At 41.2% G+C, this 23,321-nt stretch overlaps 1 protein-coding gene across 1 annotated transcript in view; it reads right to left on the bottom strand.

Annotated features, from left to right (window-relative positions):
* The window catches only part of LOC308402401 (histone deacetylase 7-like), a 43,435-nt gene extending 31,104 nt beyond the window's left edge, over positions 1-12,331 (bottom strand). Inside the window, exon 1 of the mRNA XM_080891213.1 lies at positions 12,027-12,331. Coding sequence (XP_080747339.1) covers positions 12,027-12,045 — 19 coding nt within the window. The 5' untranslated portion in view covers positions 12,046-12,331. The remainder of the gene's footprint in view (positions 1-12,026) is intronic.
* Between the last annotated feature and the right edge of the window lie 10,990 nt (positions 12,332-23,321).

Below are 23,321 nucleotides of genomic sequence, written 5' to 3'. Positions count from 1 at the left end.
TATTCAGGGATACACTTTTGTAAACACAAAGGGACATAGATGCGAGCAGAGAAATCTAAAAGGCAACAGAAAGGGGCCGCGGGGTGTAGGTGGTGTCGATTCCTCTGGCACGGCCCACATTAAACTAATGTAACTGTATCTCTGTAACAGCACTAAAGGCTATGACCTCATCCCGTGGTGAGAGAGGGAGCAAACCTGGACACATGACACCATTACACCAGCATGGCTGCTGTGGGTGTGTATATGTGGGTGTGCTTTTATTTTCCCTGGATTGAAGGGGCTTGGGTGGGATTGAACTGTTTTCTTATTCCACAACTTCTCTCATATTAAAGCACATCAGCCCACAGTCCATCATACAACCAAACATTTGTTTCCTAGTAGTGAATGAGCAGTGGAGTTTGTCAGCTATGGGCAGATATAGATCCAACAGGAAATTCTACACTCACAATGAGGCCTTAACGCCATAATTGCACACTTATTTGCCCCATTTAATGCCCTAAAATAGTCATGTTGTCTGCCAGATTAGATTACCGGGCCACCTTTTGTTACACATTCAGTTCTTTGTTAAATACTTCCATAGCAGGGTCATGATCTCGAGACATGGAAACTCACTTTATTTAAAATAATAATGATAGTAATTTAAGCAGTTTTTAAACAGTTGTACACCAGCGATTTTTGAAGTGTATAACCATCACGGTCATGTTAGGATTTACACCTGCAGATTTTGGACTGAAGTCAAAAAAATTTTGTTGCAGTGTTTTTTGTTTTGTTTTTTTTAAACAGAGGAGCTGAAATTGAATTCACATTTTCACAATACAACAGTGTGGACACAGTAAGTAGTTCGGCACAAGAAAGTAATAAAGTGACAGTGGGTTTTTTTTTTTTTTTTAAAGTAATTAGAACATTTACCACGTTTTCTAGCTACTTTTGCAGAACACTTTAAGAAAGTAAACACCGCCTACCTTTTGGAGGTGAAGTTCAAAAGCGACGTATTTGAAACTTTCAAAGGCAGGTGGGAGTAAAAATCCCGTTACGAGGCAGCTACACCAAGTCGGGCGAACGTAAGCACAGTCCAACAGCCTATCCTCGTCATCTTCGCCGGGGTTTTTCCTCCGTTATTGTGACAGTTATCTGACTGCGCGAGGTAAAAATATCAAAAGCGACAGCTCCAGCCGTGAGCGCGCGCCGCTGTCTAAGCCGTACGTCCGTACGTACAGTATAACATCACCTCCGCGCTCCGAAATGTCTCGGTAATCAACTTATGTAAGAGAAAGCGAGTGTGCACGCACTGCTTTCTATTTATCTGTCTCCTCCTCACCGAGTTCGTCTGTCGGTGTTGAAACTGCTGATAAAACCAGCTTGAAGTCTCACTTTCATCCGCGTGTGTGCTGCTGGTGTGCGGGCTCCATCTGCTGAACTCCGCGGGGTAAGGGAGATGCGGATATGTGTGTGTGTCTGTGTGTGTGTCTTCTGCTCTACGTCTGGCATAAATGTGAAAAAACGTATCAATATATCCACAGACCGTTTCATCATAGATTTATAATCAGTTTGAATCACTTTGTTGTTCCTGTACTTTATGCTATATTGCAAACTGTTGTGCTACAAGTAAGAAACACTCACTGTGTACACGTTGCTAGTACTGAGTTGGACCCTGTTTTACCTTCAGGACTTCCTTAATTCTTCTTGGTACACATTCAGCAAGGTTTTGGAAACTTTCCCTGGTCCGTACTGACGTGACAGCGTCACACAGCAGATTTGTGAGCTGCTCAACCGTGACTAGGGTTGCCAACTCCCTGAAAAACAAATAAGGGACACCTCGTGGCCAGGGCCGGGCGACCCAGTTGTCTTCACCCTTCCCAGTGTGGTGAATTTTCTAGCTCTTTTTTTGTGTGTGAAATTATTTTTTTAACCATTTGACTTGAAGTTGATTTAAGTAGATGCATATTCTATTCTTTGTGATATGAACACATGTGAAACAAATGATCATTTAGCCATTTATTTTTAGCTCAAAATGACAACATTAACACAGTAAAACAGGTCTCTTTCTTAAACAGAAGCCTGTCATGCTTAACTTTTGAGAATATAAGTAAATCTTTCTTTAAAAGAACTCTGTCCTGCTTAACTTAAAATAATAGAAAACAATAGAAAGAAAAATATTCTTGTAACAGTGCACATTTAGTGCATTTAGTACAATTGGCTTCAGTTGAGGTATTATTTCAGCTTTTCTAATGCTAATCAGCTGCTCCTGTTTGTAAACCCGCTTGTTCCCATGATTACGCATCATAACTCATCATCATTATTCATCTATGTATTACTTTTATGTATTAGTGATCTATTTGTTGTAATCATCTATTCTTGCAGTTGTTTATTACACAAAATAAATTATATTATCACACTTCTGGCCACATAGCGCTGATATTCACTGCACATGCCCATATTAACGTTTTCCAGCCAGGTGTTTTCCTTTTCCCATTCTTCCCTTTCTCTGAGGGGAACAAACATTGCTGCTCTAATGCTGGGCTTACACTGTGCGATTTTTGGCCCATTTTGAGCCGATTTTTGAGTGATCGGACCGATTTTGGCCTTCATCGTGCATCGTGTAGTATACGTGGGGTAACGAGAAGTGATTAACACCTCACGACCAGCTCCCGATCATCAATCGCTCGTGAGGGTGTCACCACAGGCGCTCACACTGCTCACGCGCAAACGTAAACGTTGGTGAAAAAGACGGCGCAGCACGGCTGTGCAGCGTGTGATCTGGACACAAGCGATGGAGGCACAACTTGTAGAACTTTGGAAAGCTCATCCGAGCCTTTTCGATGTGGCATCACAAAATTATCACGACCACAACAACCGTGAAAATAGTTGGATTTACATTGCTGCTCAATCACAGCTGCCTGATGAGTGTTTTTCATTAGCAATTTAGCAAAGTTGATGGTAGTGGTGTGTCTGTGTGAGTGAAAGACAGAGAGAGCGAGCGACAGATTTTCTGTTGTAACCTTCATTTTATGGAGGCACAGTGTGAGCACTCAGGTCGCATCAGAGCATCGGGCGGTATAGTGTGAGAGTACATCGTGACCTATGAATGTCTAACCCCTGCGAGTCAATCGTGCAGTTTGAGCAGGAGCTGAATAACGTGACTGAAAAAATCGCACAGTGTCTGCCCAGCTTTAGGTGTACTGTCATCCGAGACTTGCACCGCAGTGTCGGCGTTTGTTTCCCTGTTGACCATGCTTCTTGTTGTGGTCATCTGTTGTCTTCCGGTATTTTCTCCGCAAGCGACCTTTCCTCGACCAATGAGATGAGCGGTAATCTGAATTGTCATACTCGAATTGTCATAAGTGTGCTGTCAGCTCATTGGTCACAAAGCAGGAGAGGGGCTGGGAATTATGTTTTCAAACAAAGTGTTAATTCCATAAACATTTATAGACTACTTTTGATTCTCACTGTATTACGGGACAAAGTGCGTCCCTTATTAGCTCAATACGGGACGTGTACTTTTGTTTCGAAATACGGGACGATTCCGTATTTTAAGGGACGGTTGGCAACCCTAACCGTGACGCAATCTCCACATCCCAAAGGTGCTCTGTTGGATTGAGGTCTGCTGAGTGTGGAGGCCAGTGAACTCATTGCCATATCCAAGAAACCAGTTTGAGATGATTTGAAGTTTGTGACACGGGGCAGGAGGCAGCCATCAGAAGATGGCTACACTGCAGTCATAAAGGGACTGACCTGGTCAGCAGCAATACTCTGATAGGCTGTTGCCAGTTGCCAAGATAATATCCTCTACACATCGTTATGCCACCAACAGCAGCCGCAACCATTAACACATGGCACGATGGATCCATGCATTCATGCTGTTTGCAACAAATTCTGACCCTACCATCAGATTAACACAACAGAAATCGAAAGTCACGATATTTTTCTAATGTTCTATTTTTGTTCACTTTTAGTGAGCCCATTTGAAGTGTAAACACAGTTTCCTGTTCTTAGCTTTCAGGCGTGGCACCCTGTGTGGTCTTCTGCTTCTGGTTATTTCAGTTACATTGTGGTACTTTTCCTTTGACTTCTGACATCATCGAGGCATTTTCAGTCAAAGACTAACTGGATGGTTTTTCTCTATTTTTATTTTTGTTGATTGTTCCCTGTAAACCCTAGAGATGGTGTGGAATAGATCAGCAGTTTCTGAAATACTCAGAAAAGCCTGTCTGGCACCAGCAACCACTTCACATTCAAATGGCTGATTAGACATTTGTGTTAATGAGCATTTAAACATGTGTACCTAATAAACCGGTCAACGAGTGTATCTACTGTACACTGAGTGAAAGCTAGTTAAGCCAAAGTAGACAATCTTGTTCTGAAACTGTGGAAATGGTAGAATTGGTCTCTATTCTATTGTAGGCTAAGCAGACTTCAGTATTCTCTAAATGTCAGAGTGAACTTTGTTTTTCATAGCTCCCCCCTCCAACCACCAAAAAATATATAACTTGTATTTAAGATATAAGATGTCATGGCAGGAAAAGCAAAGGAATTACTTACATTTTTGTGTGCGAGACATGAGAGTCTGACAGCGTGAACACTGCAGTGACTGATTTTAATAATGACACCCGTGCTTTTCTTACCGTGACATGTCATCAGTCAAAAAGACTTGTAGCTACAGTCATCAGGCTAAAAATGAAAAAAATAAAATAAAAAATACACGCATGCATTGTTACTAAGTTCCACTTCCAAAAACAGAAGAATGCAGGTATCGCAGTAGGTAACAGTTGACTGAAATACAATAGGATGAGTCACCACTGGTGACATAACAAAAGCCACGCTACACATCCCCACAGCAACAGCATAATTTAACAATGAGTAAAGTGAAACTACCGTAACGTTGATTAACACGATCCTTAACGACTTTCACAATACATCTATAAAGATGAATTACTCTCTGTGTTTGATGTGCAGTTATGTAGACACAGCAGTTGCTGATTTGCTGCAGGACGACAATGCAGGTGAAATGTTGTTTTTGCCTTATTAATGATCATATTGTGCAAATAGTTAAACAGTTATTTTGAATGTGTCAGTTTTATAGCAAATACATCGTGCACATCTGGAGCAGTTTTATGTTATCTCACATGTAAATCTGACCACACAAATGACCTGGAAGCCATGAAAGTCTGTGTTTAGCTAACTGCTAACTGCTAATTTTACTTTTTAATTTGTCATCTGACCACCATGTGAACCTCACTGGACAGTAGATATATCACATTGTATAATATAAAAGTAATAGACTGTGATATCGTTGCTACAGCAACACCATGCATTTGTGCTCCACGGTCCTCACAACAATGGGACAAGCCCAGGTATCTCTGACAGCAAGAGCCAAGCCTCCGATGATGATTTAGTACCTAAAAAAGGAGCTAGTTGAACAATGCACTGGACTCTGAAAAATATGCAAGAAAATTACTCCTGCTAAACACACACCAAGCTGTGAAGCCATGAAAAAGTCAATACCATATGTCACCCCTCAAATGTTTTTCTTTTGTTTCCAAGGAGCCAAAGTTTTATTTAATTTTTTAAAGTGAGTCTTGAGCAATAGTTCTCCAGGCTTTCAAAGGTCTTTCAGAATTTTTCTTTGGACATTGGCGGATTTTTCCACTCATTTTCAATCCAGTCCTGATCATTTTCAGGTGAATGTTTTTTTGTTTTTTTTTCTTAAGCCGCTTAACACTGAGCCATTCAGGCATAAAAAGGCACCTTTCACAAGAGATGAACCAGTGTTGTTTCTACGCATTGCAGACAACTTATCAAAGAACCAGTTTTAAATTGTGTTTTTAGGCATTTGTTACTAGCAGCCTGTTGGAAAAATATACAATCTGTACCAATTTCTTTAGCTGAATCGATGAAAAATGCCAAAGACAACAGTTTAACAGGCATAAAATAATAATTTTGCACCAACAAAGTGATTCCCAAAGAACTATTAGCTGAAAACTCATCTCAGCATGTTGTGCAGTGTGTCCTTAAAGTGAAGGTAAAACAAAAAGAGTTAAAAATAAAAATCCAGCAAAGACTTGAGATATGCACCTGGCCCTTCACTTGATGCATTTGCTGTTCATTGAAGTCTTACCAGAAGCTTTCAGTAAGCCATTCTTACAGATAAGAAACAGGGAGTAAAGGCTGAGGTATGCTAAATTACAAGAGAACAGAACTGAAAATCAGTGGCAACAAGTCTAACGGAACGAAAGGCAGCAATCATCCAAATAAGAGCTTTGAATGTCCTTGAAGGAGCCTGGAGAACTATTCCTGAAGAGTACTTAAAGAAATTATAAGAAGTCTTGTCCACTAGAGTGGAGACAGTGTGGAAGACCAAAGGTGGCTTATTGAAAAACCGACTTTCAAGCGCATTACAATTGTACAAACTCTGTGTTTGCCTTTTTGCTGTATTTCCATGTATGATTGCTCATGTTTCAATGAATCACTGCACTTATCTCCAATGTTCCTTTCAGAATATAAAGAAATGAGGGATGACTAAAGACGTTTGCCTAGTACTGTACTAGCAGCTGGTGATGTGTGACCCAAAAAGTACACAAATGAGTCAGCCGAGCATCGCTAGCTGCACTCGATAGTTGCACTCCATACAGGACGAGCAAATGGTGGATGGAAATTACTGCCGTGTTTAAGCAACTGGTTAAAAGAGCTCGACCCGGGACACAACATCCCAGGTAGAAAATATTCTTCAGTTTTGTCATGCGACAGTATTGTGTAGGCTAAGCTTTATAAAGTTAAGTATCTTTAGTGATGAAACTAAAAAGCCATGTTCTTACTCTCCTTAAAATTTCCAGGGAAATTCTCAGTAGATTCCCATTTTGATAGTTTATTTATTTACATTCACCCATAAATGCTGCTGTCCCTGAGCTGTAAGCATCAATAAAACATTGTTCAGCAAGTTTTTTCTCTATATCATAAAAAATACTATCGAGAATTTTCTTGAAATATCTGCCGTTATGTCTCTTTCTCTCCTCTCCTGGACAGCAATATGCGAGTTTATCGCTAAAAATACTCACACGTTCTTTTGCATCCATGCTCATCCAGATTAAGTCAGCATAACTGGAAAACCTAACATAAACTAATCACAGAGACAACAACTGATAACTGTCAGCGAACTAGGTCAGTTCTATTTTTTTTCCATTTCATGTGACTCAGACTGGTCCTATGATGGAGTCAGTAGATTTGAGGTTGTTAAATTATGTACCTAAAGGGAAAATTGTGGCCTGAGAATTAAAAAAAAAATCTCCTATCAACAGCACTTTGTGCTTTTCCTTGTACTCTTGGCAGGTTTTACCAGTCCATCCCAGAGTCACGGGGCTGACTGTGGCCTGAATCATTTGAGATGCGTTCGAGCAAATTGAATTTGATTCGAGTTTGAACAGCACATGCTTCAGACAGAGCTTCTCCTATTTACAGATATAGAGGTCATTTGGAAACGGTTGCTACTAAAATTACATTTGCCAATAAATTAGCTTATTTTGGATTTATTAAATCATTCCATGAGCTGTTATTAAAACATCATTATTCATATTAAGGAGGGCAAAAACAGGCTTCTTTCAGCTGGCAGTGATCACTGTCAGCTGGAATTTGCAGCCTAATACGGTTGGTAATGATTTTATTTTTTAATATTTATGTTAATACATTGTCTACAGATGTCAGTAGAGCTCTCTCTTCTTACTTTCCACCCTCACAGCATCACTTTATTGCCTTTGCAGTCAACGAGCACTCTGGCTGCTGGTAGCACTGAGTATTTAGATTTCACCATGCAAACCTTTTGGATTCTGGACAGTGGGGTCTGACTAGACCCTCCAGTAAAAATATCCTAATGTCAGCGAGGTATCGGGGCTCAATTTTCCCCCAAATTTCCAAAAGGATATTAAAACGGAAAACACTGGTAGGGAGCGATAGAGTGAAATGGCACACGGGATACATGGGAAGGACTTCAAGGTGGAGGTTTGTGGCCGGTGGGGCTCGCTCCTCATTCAGTCACAGGAAGCCGGTAGGAATGAGAGGAATGCAGTCAGGCAATACGGTGATGGAGGGAGCAGCAGTTGCAGGGCAGATTGCCAGAAAGAACGGAAAAAGGAAAAGATAGGAAGAGTGAAAAGTGATTAAAGGGTGAAAAAAATGGCAGGTCTCATTTACCAAAAACAGACGCCCAGTGGCAATTTGTTGTTGCTCACCGTGCAAGTGTAACTTCTTTGTCTGATACTGACCACAGGATGCGGATAATGTGCATGATATTGGAGGGGTCAGGCACGGAAATACCTCAGTACATTATTGGGATTGGGATTGGAATGTGTGGAGTTATCAGTCGGACAGATTTCCTGAAAATGGATGGAAGCAGAGGATCCATAAACAACAATAAATGATTGGTTTTTTGTCATCCTACCTTAGAGACACATCTGTGCAGACAGAAACGTGCTTCGACATGAAGGGAAACATGCACGCAGGTGGCGCTATGTGCAGTCTGTTTTACTTATCCAGTTTTCTCTTTCATTCTGATATGTTTATTTTTTATGTTTGCTCCTTTTTTTTCTCACTACTGTGCCAGTTATTCCAGTTTTCCCACAAAAAGACTTTAGCAGACGCAGTAAACTGACAGAAAGCGTGCATGAGGGGATGGTAAACAGGATGCGCTCAAGCAGCACAGGATTGGATATTTGCTGTGTGCCACCTCAAATGAGGTGCTCACTTCCAACCTCTGCAGTCTTTAGGCTCATTGTTTTGGTTTTGCACCACTTTCCTGTTTAGATTAACGTTAACTCTCATTAGCCTCTTTTTCATGTGCAGCTGTATGTTATCATAAAAGCTAACATGATCTACTGTTAAGTACAAATGCAGGAGCATCAGATAGATAAAAGTTAGCCAATGAAGATGCTTCAACACTTTACAGGGCGGTGCCAAACACAAGGCCCGGGGGCTAGAATCGGTCTGGCAAAGACTCCAGGCTGGCCCACTGGAAAATAGATAGATAAACAATTAAATGACAGAAAACCTCCTATTTTTTCACTATCTGCTACAGAAATGTGATGTTAATTTTACACATTTATGTCTCACAATTTAAGCCCCAAAATTTGACATACTGTCCAAATTGTACTTATTTTTCTTGTATTAAGAAATCTGATAGACTAAATTTTAGTTTAGACAGAAGGAGTTTCACTGGTCTGGCCCACTTAAAATCAAAGTGGACTGTTTATGGCCCACAGTGTAAAGTGTGATATATTAGTGTTGTGTTTATAGCTTGCTTTGTTTCCTCAAAGTGGCTAAAAAGATCAATTTAGCATAATTAATGGTGCTTTAAGCTGTTAATGTGGTTTGCAAAACCGAGTTAAATGAAAGCCAGTAAAAATGAAAAAGACAAAAATCGTGTATTCAATGTAAAATTGTGGTTTTCAAACTTGTGTCATAAACCATAGCACGTGTTCAGGTGGGCCTCGCTAAGCTTGAGCTAGCAGCTGTGTGGTAACTTTGAACCAAGGGAGGCTGCTGGAGGCCGCTCGCAGCGGCGGGTGCAGCCTCTAAAGCCTTTCCATTCCCGACAGCAAAGCGTAGGAAAGCCACAGAGGGGAGCGATGGCGCTCATCGCTCGCCTGGTTTCTTGGGAAACTGTCTGTGACACTGGAAAGTGTCGCTTTGTGACGCCTTCACACTCCTCTGCGAGCGTGTGTGAAAAACATTTCAAAGTTTGGAGCAGTGTATAAACCTCTGACAATGTGTTCAATGTGGCTTTTAACGCATTTTGCATATCAGGCTGCACAAACCCACGAGGTGGTGATTTTACTGAAGGTTCTGTAAACTTTGCTGCTCTTGAAAGAAAGGTCTTAAGATGTGGAACTGTGCTCGCAGCGGCCACAGTGCATTTCTGAAAATCCTCCTGCTTATAACCCATGCTGTTGCCTACATAAAAATTTAAACAGAGAGGAAAGCAAAACCCTTAAGATATATAATCTTTCCTGCTATGAGGGCTTTTTGGATCTAGTCTTGAAATTTTTGAAGCTCTTAAATGAAACTACTTCCTCCAGTTCAGCTCAACACCGCCACAGATCAGGCTCTTACATTAAAAGTACACTTCCACAAGATAGTAGTATAAATATTAATGACTGGGTCATTTGTTTTTATTAATCAAAACAAACAACAGCCTGAGAAGATGACCTGAGCTTACAAAAGGACACTCACTAGAGGCTCTCTACACGTCCTTCCTCATTGCTTTATAGTGCTCACTTCACTCCAGTTTGCAGCCTCTCCTGTCATGAAGAACCCTCTTTAGACCAGAGCCGGCCTGATGAAAGCCGCTCTGATTTGCTGCACTTCTGGCCTGCCGTAAAGCCAAGTTATGGTACTCTCAATCATCAGCTCGGAAAATGTAATGGGCTGGTGCAAATCCACAAAAACAAATGATGTGTTGTGGGTTTGATCAGAAAACAAAAATTATTGGTGGAGATTTCCAAAAATAAACAATGACCTCAGGTGAAACCTTTAGAGAAAGCCACAGCAGACCGCAAGACTAATATCACAGATGTCAAAATGAAACATTTTTAGCAGTCCTTCCTTTGGCCTCAGACACAAAGTCTGAAACCGAGAGGGAGAGTGACGTCCCAGAAGGCCACTTTTAGAAGACCGTGGCCTCTTAACTTGTTGCCCCCCGACCTTTACAAACCAAACAAACCAGAACTCTGATGATTTATCACAGCACCAGAAACACAAACTACCAAGTTCATCTACTTGTTTGTCTTCTCAAATTTGATTTCACATTTTGCACTTTGTTCTTCTCCAATCAAATCAAATAGGTTGTCACGTTCCAATACACTTTAAAAATGGCCACAAATATCCATTATTATTAATTAATCATTTTGTCCATGAACTTCCACATGTTGCTATAAATCCTCAATTTAGAAGTTTTAAATTTCTCTTTTAATTCAGCCAAACAAAACTATGTAAAGAGCCGTCATGTCCCCCATTACTTTAAAGACAGCAGAGCAATTAAAGTCTGATTTATAGTCCTAAAAAAACACGTAGCGGAGTCTCTAAATGTGTAGCAGCACATGGGAGTAAAAATAGAGCCAAAGTTTAGTGCTTTGAGCGAGAGAGGAGCCAAAGGCCGAAGCCAGCGTTTCATCTTATGCAGGAAGATTTACTGTATGTAGAGTCACAGTGCACGAAAACAAGGAAGAGGTGGTGAAAAGCTAAACCTGCTGTACAGTGCGCCCCCCTATCTTTACCTGCGTTCTACAAATGAGCCCCCCCCCCCCCCCCCCCCAAAAAAAAAGCATGCCATGTTAAAGCAAGATTTGTCATGTCAACACATTTTCAATGTTCCTTTACTTGTGATATCCTTGGTTGCTGTGCCACCAGTCAACTCTCACTGTCAAACAAATCTCTTTCCACCTTTTCGCCGTCTCTTCTCTATCGCTCTGTCTCCTCCAGCAGTTCATCGCAGTGAGGGACTGTTGTTTTCTGTCTACTTGTTTTAGGCGCTCTTATACTTTTCGTGGACACACTAAGTCTCCAGGGTGCCTGCTCTGTTTCCAATTTTCTCCCCTTCCCAATCCTGAGAAACAGCACGTCCAAAACCAAACAAATAAAGCCAGAAAAAAACAAATCAAATGGAGTAAGAAATCATTTATCCTTGTTACCCAACCGCAGTGTCCTTCCCGGGCATTTGATACACATGTATGATCTTAAAGTGTTTGCATACATTACAGTGTGTGTAATAAATTAAGAACAAACTCAATCTTCTCAAAACTCACAGCCAAACCAAAACTCTTAGCACTTAAAACCACTCTCCAACAACTGGACCAAAAAAACCACGTCCACATCTGCAAGTTTAACTAAAAATCCACTCCTAAGTTCATGAAAGGCTGACATACTTTCCTGGTGATACATTTACGTTCAGTCCCTGAAGAAGACTCTTTTTTTTTTTTTTTAAACACAGCTGTTAATTATTCCTTCACAGATAGATAGAAAATAGAAAATGTGCAAAAGCTCACCGGCTTTCTGCGCTGACATTCAGCGAGTGGTCCTTCTGTGCTCCCACAGCGAGTCCAGTCAGTCACAGGAGGCAGTGGTGGGACGGAGTGGAAAGCTCAGGGAGAAGATAGCTCCTGCTCTGACAGGGGAGTGGTGGTGCTGCAGCGCCGGAGCCCAACCGTGCGCTCACAACGCGAGTCACAGTCAACTGCTTGACACAAGCAGCTCCCTCTGACTTTTCTGTGTCTTGCACTTCCTCTCATGTGAGCTGAACTATCTCGCTGTAGTTTTTTTTCTTTTTCTCTCTCACTCTTTCGAAGTCGCTACCCTTAATTCTCTGTTTCAGAGAAGACACAGTTGCTCTGCCCTATCACACACACACGCACACACACACAAACTAACTTATTTGGCAGGGCTCCCCTTGCACCAGAAGCTCCAGAGAGGAGGGAGGGGATGGGGTTTGTGGACATTGTGTGTGTGTGTGCACGCGTGCAGACAAAAAGAAAGAGAGAGCGACAGATTGTGTAGTCACTTGCGTCTGACAGACAATAGCAGGAAGTGTTGCTTTTGGATGCACAAAGTACACAAGAATGAAATAAGAAAACTGCGACAAGCGTGAAACTTTAATGATTTTTACTTTTAAACATTACAGTGGTGCTTATCTCTCAAAGTGAAGCAAACACCGAAGGAATAACAGCACGATTATCACTCGGAGAGTCTCAGACTTTTTTGTATTCGATGGCATAGTACAATTTACACTAGTTTGGATGTTTTTTAGGTTTTTTTTTTAAGATTGCAAATGATTTTAGGTCATCCACAGAACTTTGATGCTTCAGAGCGGATCTTGTTAGAAATTTGCAAAACAACACGTTTTTACCAGTTCCTCAAAGGGATCAGTTGACTTGGGATGCTTATCAAAGGCACATGACTTTTGTATTTGAGATTTTTTTTTTTCTACTGCAGTGACCCAGTCAAGCTCCTACTTCGGCGTTTAAACACAAGTGGAGCATTCAGTGTGATTACTTACGTAAGGCAACACATTTCAAACCGGCAATTGCATTTCAGTCTGAGTAAAATTATCAAGGGGGGAAAAAAAGCATCCACGAGGTCTGTGTATGTGGAGAGCAGTTTCAGTGTTGCCACAAATATACTCACGAGCTCGCTTAAAACATTTAATGCTTTCACATTCATTTAAGTAACTGAATCCGTGTAATACAGGCTGGAAGTACATATGATATAAATTTATATGGGCGCTGTAATTTGAGTAAATATGCATTTCCCCAGAAATACAAGCGGAAAAGACACGTTAGTGAATGTGGTTTTGTCTGATTTGTCATCGCTGAGATCACTTGATTCATTCATATAGCACTGCAACGTCAGAGAGCGTAAAAAAGCCAAACCTATGTTTCATAGCTACACTTGCAACAAAGGCTACGGGATGAGTGCATGCATTTAGCATATTCATAGCTTGAGCCTATAATTCCCATGTAGTCTTGGTTTAAATAATGTGGATACACAGGATTCTCCAACACATATAACCACAAAAATCTTGTGAAACATAAAACTGCTCCCCTGTGAAATGTAAAGCGTTTCCAAAGATTCTAGTTTTATTTTGGATACTTACATTATTTTACTTTGCACACAGAAATTAAATTATTTCACAAAAACCGAAAACTAGTCAAAATTATTAGCCCCCAGTGCTAATAGTCAACTATGTAGCCTTTTTGTTGGATGACAGCCTGCAGTCGTTTATCGTAGTTTCGCTCATGACTCCTGACCAAGCCAGGTCCATCCTTCTTTGGCAACTCTCTCCAGCTCCTCCAGCTTTGTTGGTCTTCAGGCCTGGAGCTTGGTCTTCAGTTCACCCTATAGATTTTCATTGGGATTAAAGACAGGGCTTTGTGCAGGTCAGCCAGTAATGTTCTTCACCAGGAACGACGATAATTTTGGGTTGTTGTCGTGACAGAAGGCAAAACGGTGACCCAGACCCAGTTTTGGTGGTGACTGCTTGAGGTTTCCTTTAAAAATCTTCACATAACCTTCTGTCTTCATAATTTCTTCCATCTTGACAAGATTCCCAGTTCGAGACACACTGAAGCGTAACACTCCCACCACTGCGTTTCACTGTGGGGACAGTGTTCTTTGGGTTGTACGCTGCTCCCTTCTTTCTTCAAACATAAGAATCAGAATCAGAGAAACTTTATGAATCCCAGAAGGATATAGCAGTCGTATAAATAAGTGCACATGTGTACAAGTATACAGTGTGGCGTATATTAAAATTGATAGAGTGCAGTGAGGTATGTTTAGTGAAGAAGCGTCTCTCTGGCCAAAGAGCTCTAGTTCCAACTCTTCTGACCAAAGGATGCACTTCCAGTATGGATAATCTTTCTCTGGGTTGTCCTTGGCAGACTTGAGTCTGGTTTTAAGGTGGGTCCTCTGCAGTTGTTCTGGGGTCTGTAGACACATCTCTCACATCTCTCACTATTTTATTTTTTCCAAAGTCTTTTAAATGTTTTGCTTCTTACTTCTACCAGTCTTGTTCTGTACTGTGTGGCTCTGTTCATTTCTTGATGATAGTTTTCAATACAGATCTTGACACTTGGAAACATTGTTATAACTTTATACGTCCATCTCTTGCTTTGTGAACATCAACAACCTTTTTTATCAAGTCTAAATGGATTTTATGTTTTGGCACGATGCTTTCTGTGCGACTGCCAAACTCTTGCTGAAGTTTTTATACAGTGTGTAAACGGCAAGATAACCCTCAGGTTTAACTTGATTTCACAAGCTTTGAGCATTACAAAGTTAAAGCATGTCATTTCACCGCGGTGGTTTGTGCTGTGGCTCAATAAAAAGGTCTGCTTGCTAATTATAATGACTCTGGAAATTTGGGGTGTTTTTTAGTGAAAAAAATTCTGCAATTGCGTGCAAATAGAAAAAATTTATGTTTTCTAAAGAAAACGAACGTTTAGAAATGCTGTGTTGAAAATTTCTTGCTCTGTTAAAAACAGAAGGGAAAATGTACACAAAACATTTCAATTACATAGGAGGCCTAATAATTTTCTCTTAATTTTAAACTGTCGCCAGTTTCATGATCCCATTACATTTTTATAGAAATGTAAAAGTGAGTCTGCTACAAATGTATAGTTTCACTTACTATCTAGCCTTCCACAAACCTTAACTATGCCACAGACAGTAGCAGACAGTGCACTGCAACTAAGCCAACTCACATTAACCTGTGTTGATTTTAGGCGGTGCACTCTCTGTGATTTCTTCTGTCTGAGGGAGAGAAATGCAGTTAAAAGGTCAACAAGTCTTCTGACCTGAACTGTTGTGTGGTCTGGCTCGCTCCGGTTTGCCGCTAGCAGCTATGGATTAGCTTACTGGTTCAAATGTAACTTTATCCTTTGGGAAAACACAGTGACCAAAGGAAACTCATGTTTGGGGGTTATGACCTTCTGTCCTCATGTCAAGCGAGAGACATTCTGAGGCTGGCTTTCCCTCTGGTTTCAGTTTCTCCTCAAACAAACGTTATGATGTGCAAACTTTAAATCTATGCAAAAAAGCAAACAGAAAAGAAAAAGGCAACACATTTCAGGTTGTGCATGCTTTTTTTGTAAGAAAAACTACAGTGGATGAATACTTGTGTCTATTCCAACATTTTAAGACCTTTTAAGTTTACCAGAACTTTCATTCCCATTAGAGCGGTGCACTGTTTATGTGTTCATATGTGCACTGCAGAAACACAACCCTCTCAGATGGAAGTTGGGCACTTGTGGTTGAGTTGATACAAATAGCCGACCTGTTCCTTTTGGATTACAGAAAAGGAAAAGAAGAAAAAATAGACGTCAAGGCTGATAAGAAGCAGGTTGGGAGTCCTTGAGTAATACAATGGGATCTGCAATATCTGGAAACATGAGGTCCACGCTGGCTGTTAAAAGTCCCTGAAGATCAGTGTGTGGAGGAGCAGAAGGAAAGGGAGGGGGGCGACTTTATCTGCCAGTGCAGTTGAGGCAGATCACATAAGAGGAAAATACTGGATTCGTCTTATCACCCTGTGACTGGCCTGCGCTTTTCCACGTTATCCGTTTTAACTCTGTCTACATTATGACTGCACCGCATGGCATTTGCAGCAGGGTTTCAAAACGTCTTCACTCGCCTCAGAAAGTTTATCCTTTATCAAAGAAAACATAAACATTGTTGACACAACTATTTTCTTTTTTTTTTTTTAAATATTTTTATTGAAAAAAGAAAACAGTACTTGCAGTTACCGAAATACAATCAACCTTTCTTAATTTTCCTAAGTAAATTAACATATATATATATATATATGAAAAAAACAACAAAAAAAACAAAAAAACAAAACACAACGCCCCCCCCCCCCCCCCAGTCCCACACAGATCAACACAACCATCAAACATATTAGAGGAATATAACAGTAACAAAAGTAGATTTAAACAGGCAATACCTCTAGACTAGCAAAATAAGAGATAAAGGGTTGCCACTTGTGAAAAAATTTGGCTGTGCAACCTCTCAACGTATATTTAATTTTTTCAAGTTTTAAAAAAAACATGACATCTTTAAGCCACCGGGAAATAGTAGGATACTTAGCAGACTTCCAATGCAACAATATTAGACGTCTCGCTAATAGGGATGTGAAGGCTATAATATCCCTTTGTGTGGAATCAAGTGTAAGTGAGCGAGCAGGAATCCCAAACACAGCAATCAGAGGACAAGGATGAAGAGTTACCCCAAGAACAGTTGACATAATAGCAAAATACCTTGTCCAGAAACCTTGTAGCTCAGGGCACAGAAAAAACATGTGGCTAAGGTGACAAGGAGAACCATGGCATTTATCACATTTATTTTCCACTTCTGGATACAATTCAGAAAGTCTAGACTTAGAGAAATGCACCCTGTGTATGACCTTAAATTGAATAAGTCCAAGACGAGCACAGGAGGTGGAAGATCGTATCCTCGTTATAGCCCGTTCCCAAGACTCCTCATGTATTCGAAATCCCAGTTCTTCTTCCCATGTACGCTTAAGCTTAACATTAGAGTGGTTACTAAAAGACAGAATAGCATCATAGAGTTTCGAAATGGTTCCTCTGTGATGAGGAACAAATGATAACGTAGTTTCCCACTGCTGTTCTGGAGGTAAAGAGGGGAAATTTGGGAAACACTTGGCAACAAAATTTCGAATTTGAAAATAGCGAAACAAATGGGTAACAGGGAGATTGTAACGAGAAGACAAGTTGGGAAAACTATCGAAAACACCATCCACATATAAATGTTTGAACTGTTTTATACCCTTGTCACACCACACTGAAAATGTCGAGTCCAAAAGTGAAGGGGGAAACAAATGGTTTTCGCTTAGAGGACCCGAGGAAGACGGCATTACAAAATTAAAGTGACGTCTAAACTGAAACCAGATTTTGAGTGTGTTAAGAACCACCTGATTATCAGTGTACAGAGAGGGTCTCACGGGTAAAGAGGAATAGAGCAAAGCCGGTAAAGAAGAGCCCTTACATGGACACAACTATTTTCCCCCATTAATGTTAACTAGCGTTTGCCTAAAAGCTGAAAATATTTAATAATTTAACGGTCTGACTAAACATCGGAGACTATATTCATCTTTGGATTAAGACACATTGGATAATCTGAGTAGTTATGGCAGCAAAGATATTTTATGTAGTGTTTGTATAACTTTAATGTTTAGTTTTCGCCAAATCACAACAACAGTCAACTCAGGGCACTTCATATTTTATGGTTAGGACGCTACTGTAATAGAGAGAACGAGACGATCCCCTGTAAACAAGCATTTGGTGACAGTGGGAAGAAAAAACTCCCTTTTCACAGGAAGGAGCATCCGGCAGAACCAGGCTCAGGGAGGGAAATTCACTTTCTGTTTGCTTTTCAGTCGACTGTATAGGCTGAGGAAGGCTGTTTAGGACCTGCAACCAAAAAAAGCATGATAACCTCAGATTTCACAATAAGAGTGTGAAAAAGTTAAGAGACCCTGATCAGATGATCTGGCCCTGAGGATTTATAACGTCTCAGCAAGTCTGCTGTATACACAGGAGGCTGGGTATGTAGGGCTTTATATATTATTAAAATTAATTCTGAATTTCACTGGAAGCCAGTGAAGCTCAGCAAGAACATGGATCTAAGGAGCTTGGAAAGAATAGGGATGATAGAGATGATGTGGTAGCTTTAGCTAGTTTTTGTTCTGAACCAACTGAAAACGAGCTAGCGAGGACGGAGAGACGTGCGTGAGTGTTACAGTATGAGTGAATATATTACCCATCATTCAGAGGATACAGTGTAAGCATGTAGTTTAACAAGTTTCAATTCAGTTCAGCTAAATTCCATCTGATTTGCTGTATGTAGTGCAACAACAAAAGTAATCTCTGGGATTCTTCTATGATTTTGTCAAGACAGATTTTACAGAAACATAACTATTCAACCAAGTACTTGGTGACACTGTTCCTGGATTAGATTTGTTTAGTAACAACTTAAGTACCAACTAAATGGGGAGTCGGGAGGATTATATTAAGATTTGACACTGATGTTGCTGTCTAAACTGTAAAGGTCGGTGTAAAGGTTGTGATGAACGTCTAAAGAAATAGCTTCTCCAACTTTGTCAGGTGTTTTCTCGAACTACAGAAGGCCCCAACTGAATTGTGGCACTGAATGTTCATAACATTTTTTGAACAGTTTAAGCACTGGAGACAATACTCACGATTAGTGTTGGCTCTTCCTGCAGTGGAAGAGAGCCAGTGTGCATCTTAAATATGCACACTGGACTAGAGAGAGCAATCACAATGTAGCAGCAGCTGGAACTGGTGCAACACATTACAAAGGAAAAGCTGTCAGACTAAATCTGTCTTTTTTATGGGAAAATCACTGAACTTTTTATTTACAGACAGCGATCTGATCTGCATCAACATTTGTGATATTTTCTGGCTGATTGGCTGGAAAATGACTGAATACAGACTCATCCTCTAAGCAAACAAGATTAGAAATCTCACAGCGTTCAGATTTTTTCTGATGCTTGGTTGGTTTGAGAAAAGTATCGAGGCTCATTACCAAAAACAACAAGTAAATTAAACAATGCCATTCCTGCCTAGACCACAAAGGTTAGCATGTAGGTTGTGCCAACTACTTGAGAGAGAAAAAAAAGGCATCAACCAACTGTGTCAAACATGCTCACGTATTTCCAAGAATGCTGGCTGTTGTGCTTCTCAGCTTTCAAACAGCCTGAGCGGCGAGTCGACCCGTCTCTAACAGGAAGGGGGAGTTTCCTGAAAGGTCACGGTTGTTCCAGCCAGACCAAACACCAGCTAATTGCTTTGTTGTTTGTCGGTTCGGTGCCTGTTTTTGTGTTGCGCGTTTCCTTTGTTTAGCATTCCCAAGTATATTACCTGAACCTGTGCCCAAAAGATGAAGAGGACAGCGAGGGTAAGTTCTGAGCATGGGAAGCAAAGGAGGGGGAGGTAAAGCACGGCAGTTGCGTGATGGATGCTGTAATTAGGCCGTGAAGGGGCCCCAGTCTCGCTTCGTCTCTAAAGCTAAAAATAGCAAGAGTGGGAAGGTGCTCATGGGACTGGGGGAAGCACTTGAGGGGACAGGACAAGCAGGGACCACAGTAATTGGTGAGAGACAAACAGCTGGAGGTGTGTGTGCGTGTTTGTGTACTGCTTGCAGCTGTACTGTCTTTCAGCCTCTAGATTCCTCTCAAATTGTTACATCGCCTTTTTCTCTTTCACACACAAACACCCAGCAGGAAGGGCTGTAATGGGTCCCTGACAGCCTGAGCCCCGAAGAATGAAAGAATGTGCAACATGAGGCAAAGGAACAGCTGTATAGAGCAGGAGGGTGTGTGTGTGTGTGGGGGGGGGGGGGGGGGGGGGGGGGGGGGGGGGTTGATTCATAGAAGGCTGGTGGAGGTACGGCCGCAGAAGAGATGATGAAAAAAACGGGGCGGGAGGTGGGGGGGCTTTCTGAGAGTAACAGTATGTGGAGAGGGTGGACTTTTTCTGGAAGTGGAATGAACAGATTTATCGGTTTATGTCAAATGTCGGTCTAAATCAACTCCAGTGCGTCCTGGCTGGAATCCCAGCAGATGTTTTACTCAGCTGTTGCAGAACTGATCCACAGTTGTGTGGATGTGCCTCCTATTAAGTGGGCTCTCTGTAATGAAACAGCCTTGGGAACTTGAATGGCTGAAAGGGGCTGAATGAACAAGGACAACAAACTGCAGATTCCCTTGTGTGGGAGGAGGTGGGAGGCAGTGGAAAAAAACATGAAGTCACCATGACTAAGAGGGTACTGGCCATTTAATTTTGTCTCTGGGCTCCAGTTTTGGCACTGTTCTGTTCATTTGCTATGCGCCCATTCACATAAATTGGTATTTTTATGCACCATCGCCATTTATTTTGGAGGCAGATGTGGCCAAGATATACATCTGTACGTTATGTTTTGTCTTTTTTAATGCTAGAAAGCATCTGCATGTGGTTTACTGTGGCACTCCCATTTTTCAGACGACAAGCTACATTTTACTCAGTGTGCACACGGTGAGTGGAGGGGGGGAGAAAATAGCAAGAAAAAAACCACAAACATAATGAGATATAGCCAGAAGACCGCAGCAGCAGCGCATGTGTCGCAGATACAAGCATTCATGCATGCAGAGGAACGTGCGAGTATTTCAGTCAGTTTGGGAGATCAATCAGCCTCCGTTTTCATTTCTTTTCTTTGTGCCGTTCCAGAAAAATTGACACCTACTGACGACGCACACCTGGATCACATGTGCACACTTCGTTTAGAGAGCTTTTTTACCTCTGAGGCTTCTCTTCTTGTGAAATCCCCTCCTCCCCGTATCTCTACTGAAAATACCACCATCGCAGTGGTTGGAGATGACACCTATCGCACCATCTGAAAGTGTGTGTGTGAGATCAAGGTTGTGCCGGGGCTATATGTCACAATGCACCTGCGCACCGGCGGAAATGCAGCTCCCACTGTCACCACAATATACACACATACACGCAAACAAACACAAAATGCACACTGGCCACCTGTACTTGTTCTGCATGTCTCGTAACCTTAATACTTGTCTGCAACTGTGTCGCTTGCCACCACAGCACAGTGGCTGTCATGCGCAAAGTCAGTCAAGTCTTTTTATTCAACTGTGTGTTCATTTTGAAGTAAAAAAAAAAAATACACAAATGCTCTTTTTCATTATATGACAAATCATAACCAATTCACAAATGTTTAAGTTTCTTTTTCTTAAAAGACTGAACTTCTTTTTTAATTCTAGTTGTGATCAAGTAGAAATAGCTGTTAAATAATCTGCTCTGATAAGTTTTTTTTATATGTTTCTGCACCTAAAATGTTGTTCTTTTAACATCTGTGCAATTAGTGAACAATTTCCCTTGGCAGAAGTTACATACAGTTGTTCGCATTACTAATAATGGCGTGGCGATCTGAGGCATGCATTCACCGTCTGAGTATGAACTCCAACACTTGCTGATTTCCGGTCCTCTGCAGAGATCTCACATTCCAGATCTTTGTTCCATTAATTAAGTTTATCGTGTGAACGTTCTAGGTGATAAGACTCGGACATAATCCCAGTTCTTCATCGCCGTAATTGCGATAAGTGGTTGTAGGACTTTGGAACGTTAAATTAGCTTTATTTTTTATGTTCATGAACTTTATTGTGCATCTTAAACAAAAAGTGGCTTCAAGAATGGGGTCTACCCTCTGCTGTAAATAGATTTAAACGGGCCGATGAAAACTAATTTGGCTTCTTCTTCGATTCACAAAGGGCCATAAAAGTGTTTTCATGGCCAGTGTCTTTCTTGAAAGGACCCCAAAGGGATTAGTGAATCTTCTTGTGATCAACCTGGGAATCTTTTCCTTGTTAGGTGACTGTGTAACTCACTAAGCTAAATGATCAGTTTACCTACATGCAACCAAAGCCACCTCAAAGACGACTTGTGAATTGGATTTAAACTACAATCAGACAAAGAGATACCAAAAATCCCGTCCTTTTTGGTACAGATTCTGCATATTCACATGCAGATTAATTGATTTGAGAGTATTCAGATGGGATCTGATAGAGTCAGAATTACTCGTAGATGGTTTTATTCCATCTTATTCCATTCCACTTACCAATCTCGTTCACACCTTTTTCAGACATGAGTAAAAGCTTTAAGACGAACTGGTCTTAATTATAGCACTTTTCCACTCTGCCACATGCACCCACTGACACACAGGTCCACACCAGCGGACACATCTGAGGGAATTTGGGGTTACATGCACTTCAACATGTGGACAGCAGGAGCCAGGGGACTCAAACCACCTGCACCACAGCTGCCCGAAAACCCACCCCTATAAGTCGAAACAAGCCCAGCCCTCTACACCATATGGGACACACGTGAAACACCACACACACTGCAAATTAAGTTAGCCATTAGCGTCTGGCCATTTCAGACAAGTGATCTTGACCTCAGCAGTAAATGGACACTAAAGCAAACAAAATAGGTGAGTAAACTTATCGGGTTCTTCATATGGATGTTCATGCTAATGTTCATACTCTGTCCACCCAATCAAAACTTGAAATAAAAATATCACTGTGCGCTTGTGCTTGAGACACTTCAGATGATAGTGAAGAGGAGAGGCCTGCAGAGGCTCTAGATCTAATAGTTTTGACTTTGTTTTTGTGTTCACGTGCAAAAAAACAACAAAAAAAAAACAAGTACAAAATCTTTATGTGCTGCAAACATTTGAATACATGAAGCCTGTGGCGTCAGTATTTGCTGCACCTGCAGTGCAGCTCATATCCCTGATGTGAACCTTTCTAATCAGATCTTATCTGTATTATAGAGTTTTGTCTGCTGTGTTAGACATGTTTTTTGTCTGCCTCTTGCTGTATGTAGGGCAGGGTGACCACAGGGCTGATGAGGGGACGACAGGTGTCCCCCTGCCTCCAGCTGTGATCAGAAAGTCTGTGGTTTTTACTGAGAAAATGCCCCGCTGCAGAGGCGTGAAGGCACATCTTCGAGCTAAAGAGCTGCTCGCTTCACACACACACACACACACACACACAAACTTTGTCTGACTGAAGATGAGCACCTATTACACAATATAACCATCGTGATATTCCTACACTCTAATGACGCAGCCAACTCATAAATGCGTAAAACACATGTGTACACAAGCGTCATGCTTTTGCTGTACGACTGCAGAAAGTCCTGCGTGCACGCACACTATTGCACAATTAGTCGCAAAGTTTAATATGAAACTTGCATTTTGGT

The sequence above is a fragment of the Rhamphochromis sp. 'chilingali' genome, assembly GCF_963969265.1.
Source record: "Rhamphochromis sp. 'chilingali' genome assembly, chromosome: 9".
Lineage (NCBI taxonomy): Eukaryota > Metazoa > Chordata > Actinopteri > Cichliformes > Cichlidae > Rhamphochromis > Rhamphochromis sp. 'chilingali'.
Note: the sequence above shows the minus strand (reverse complement) of the source record. Positions and strands in the feature narration are given on the sequence as shown.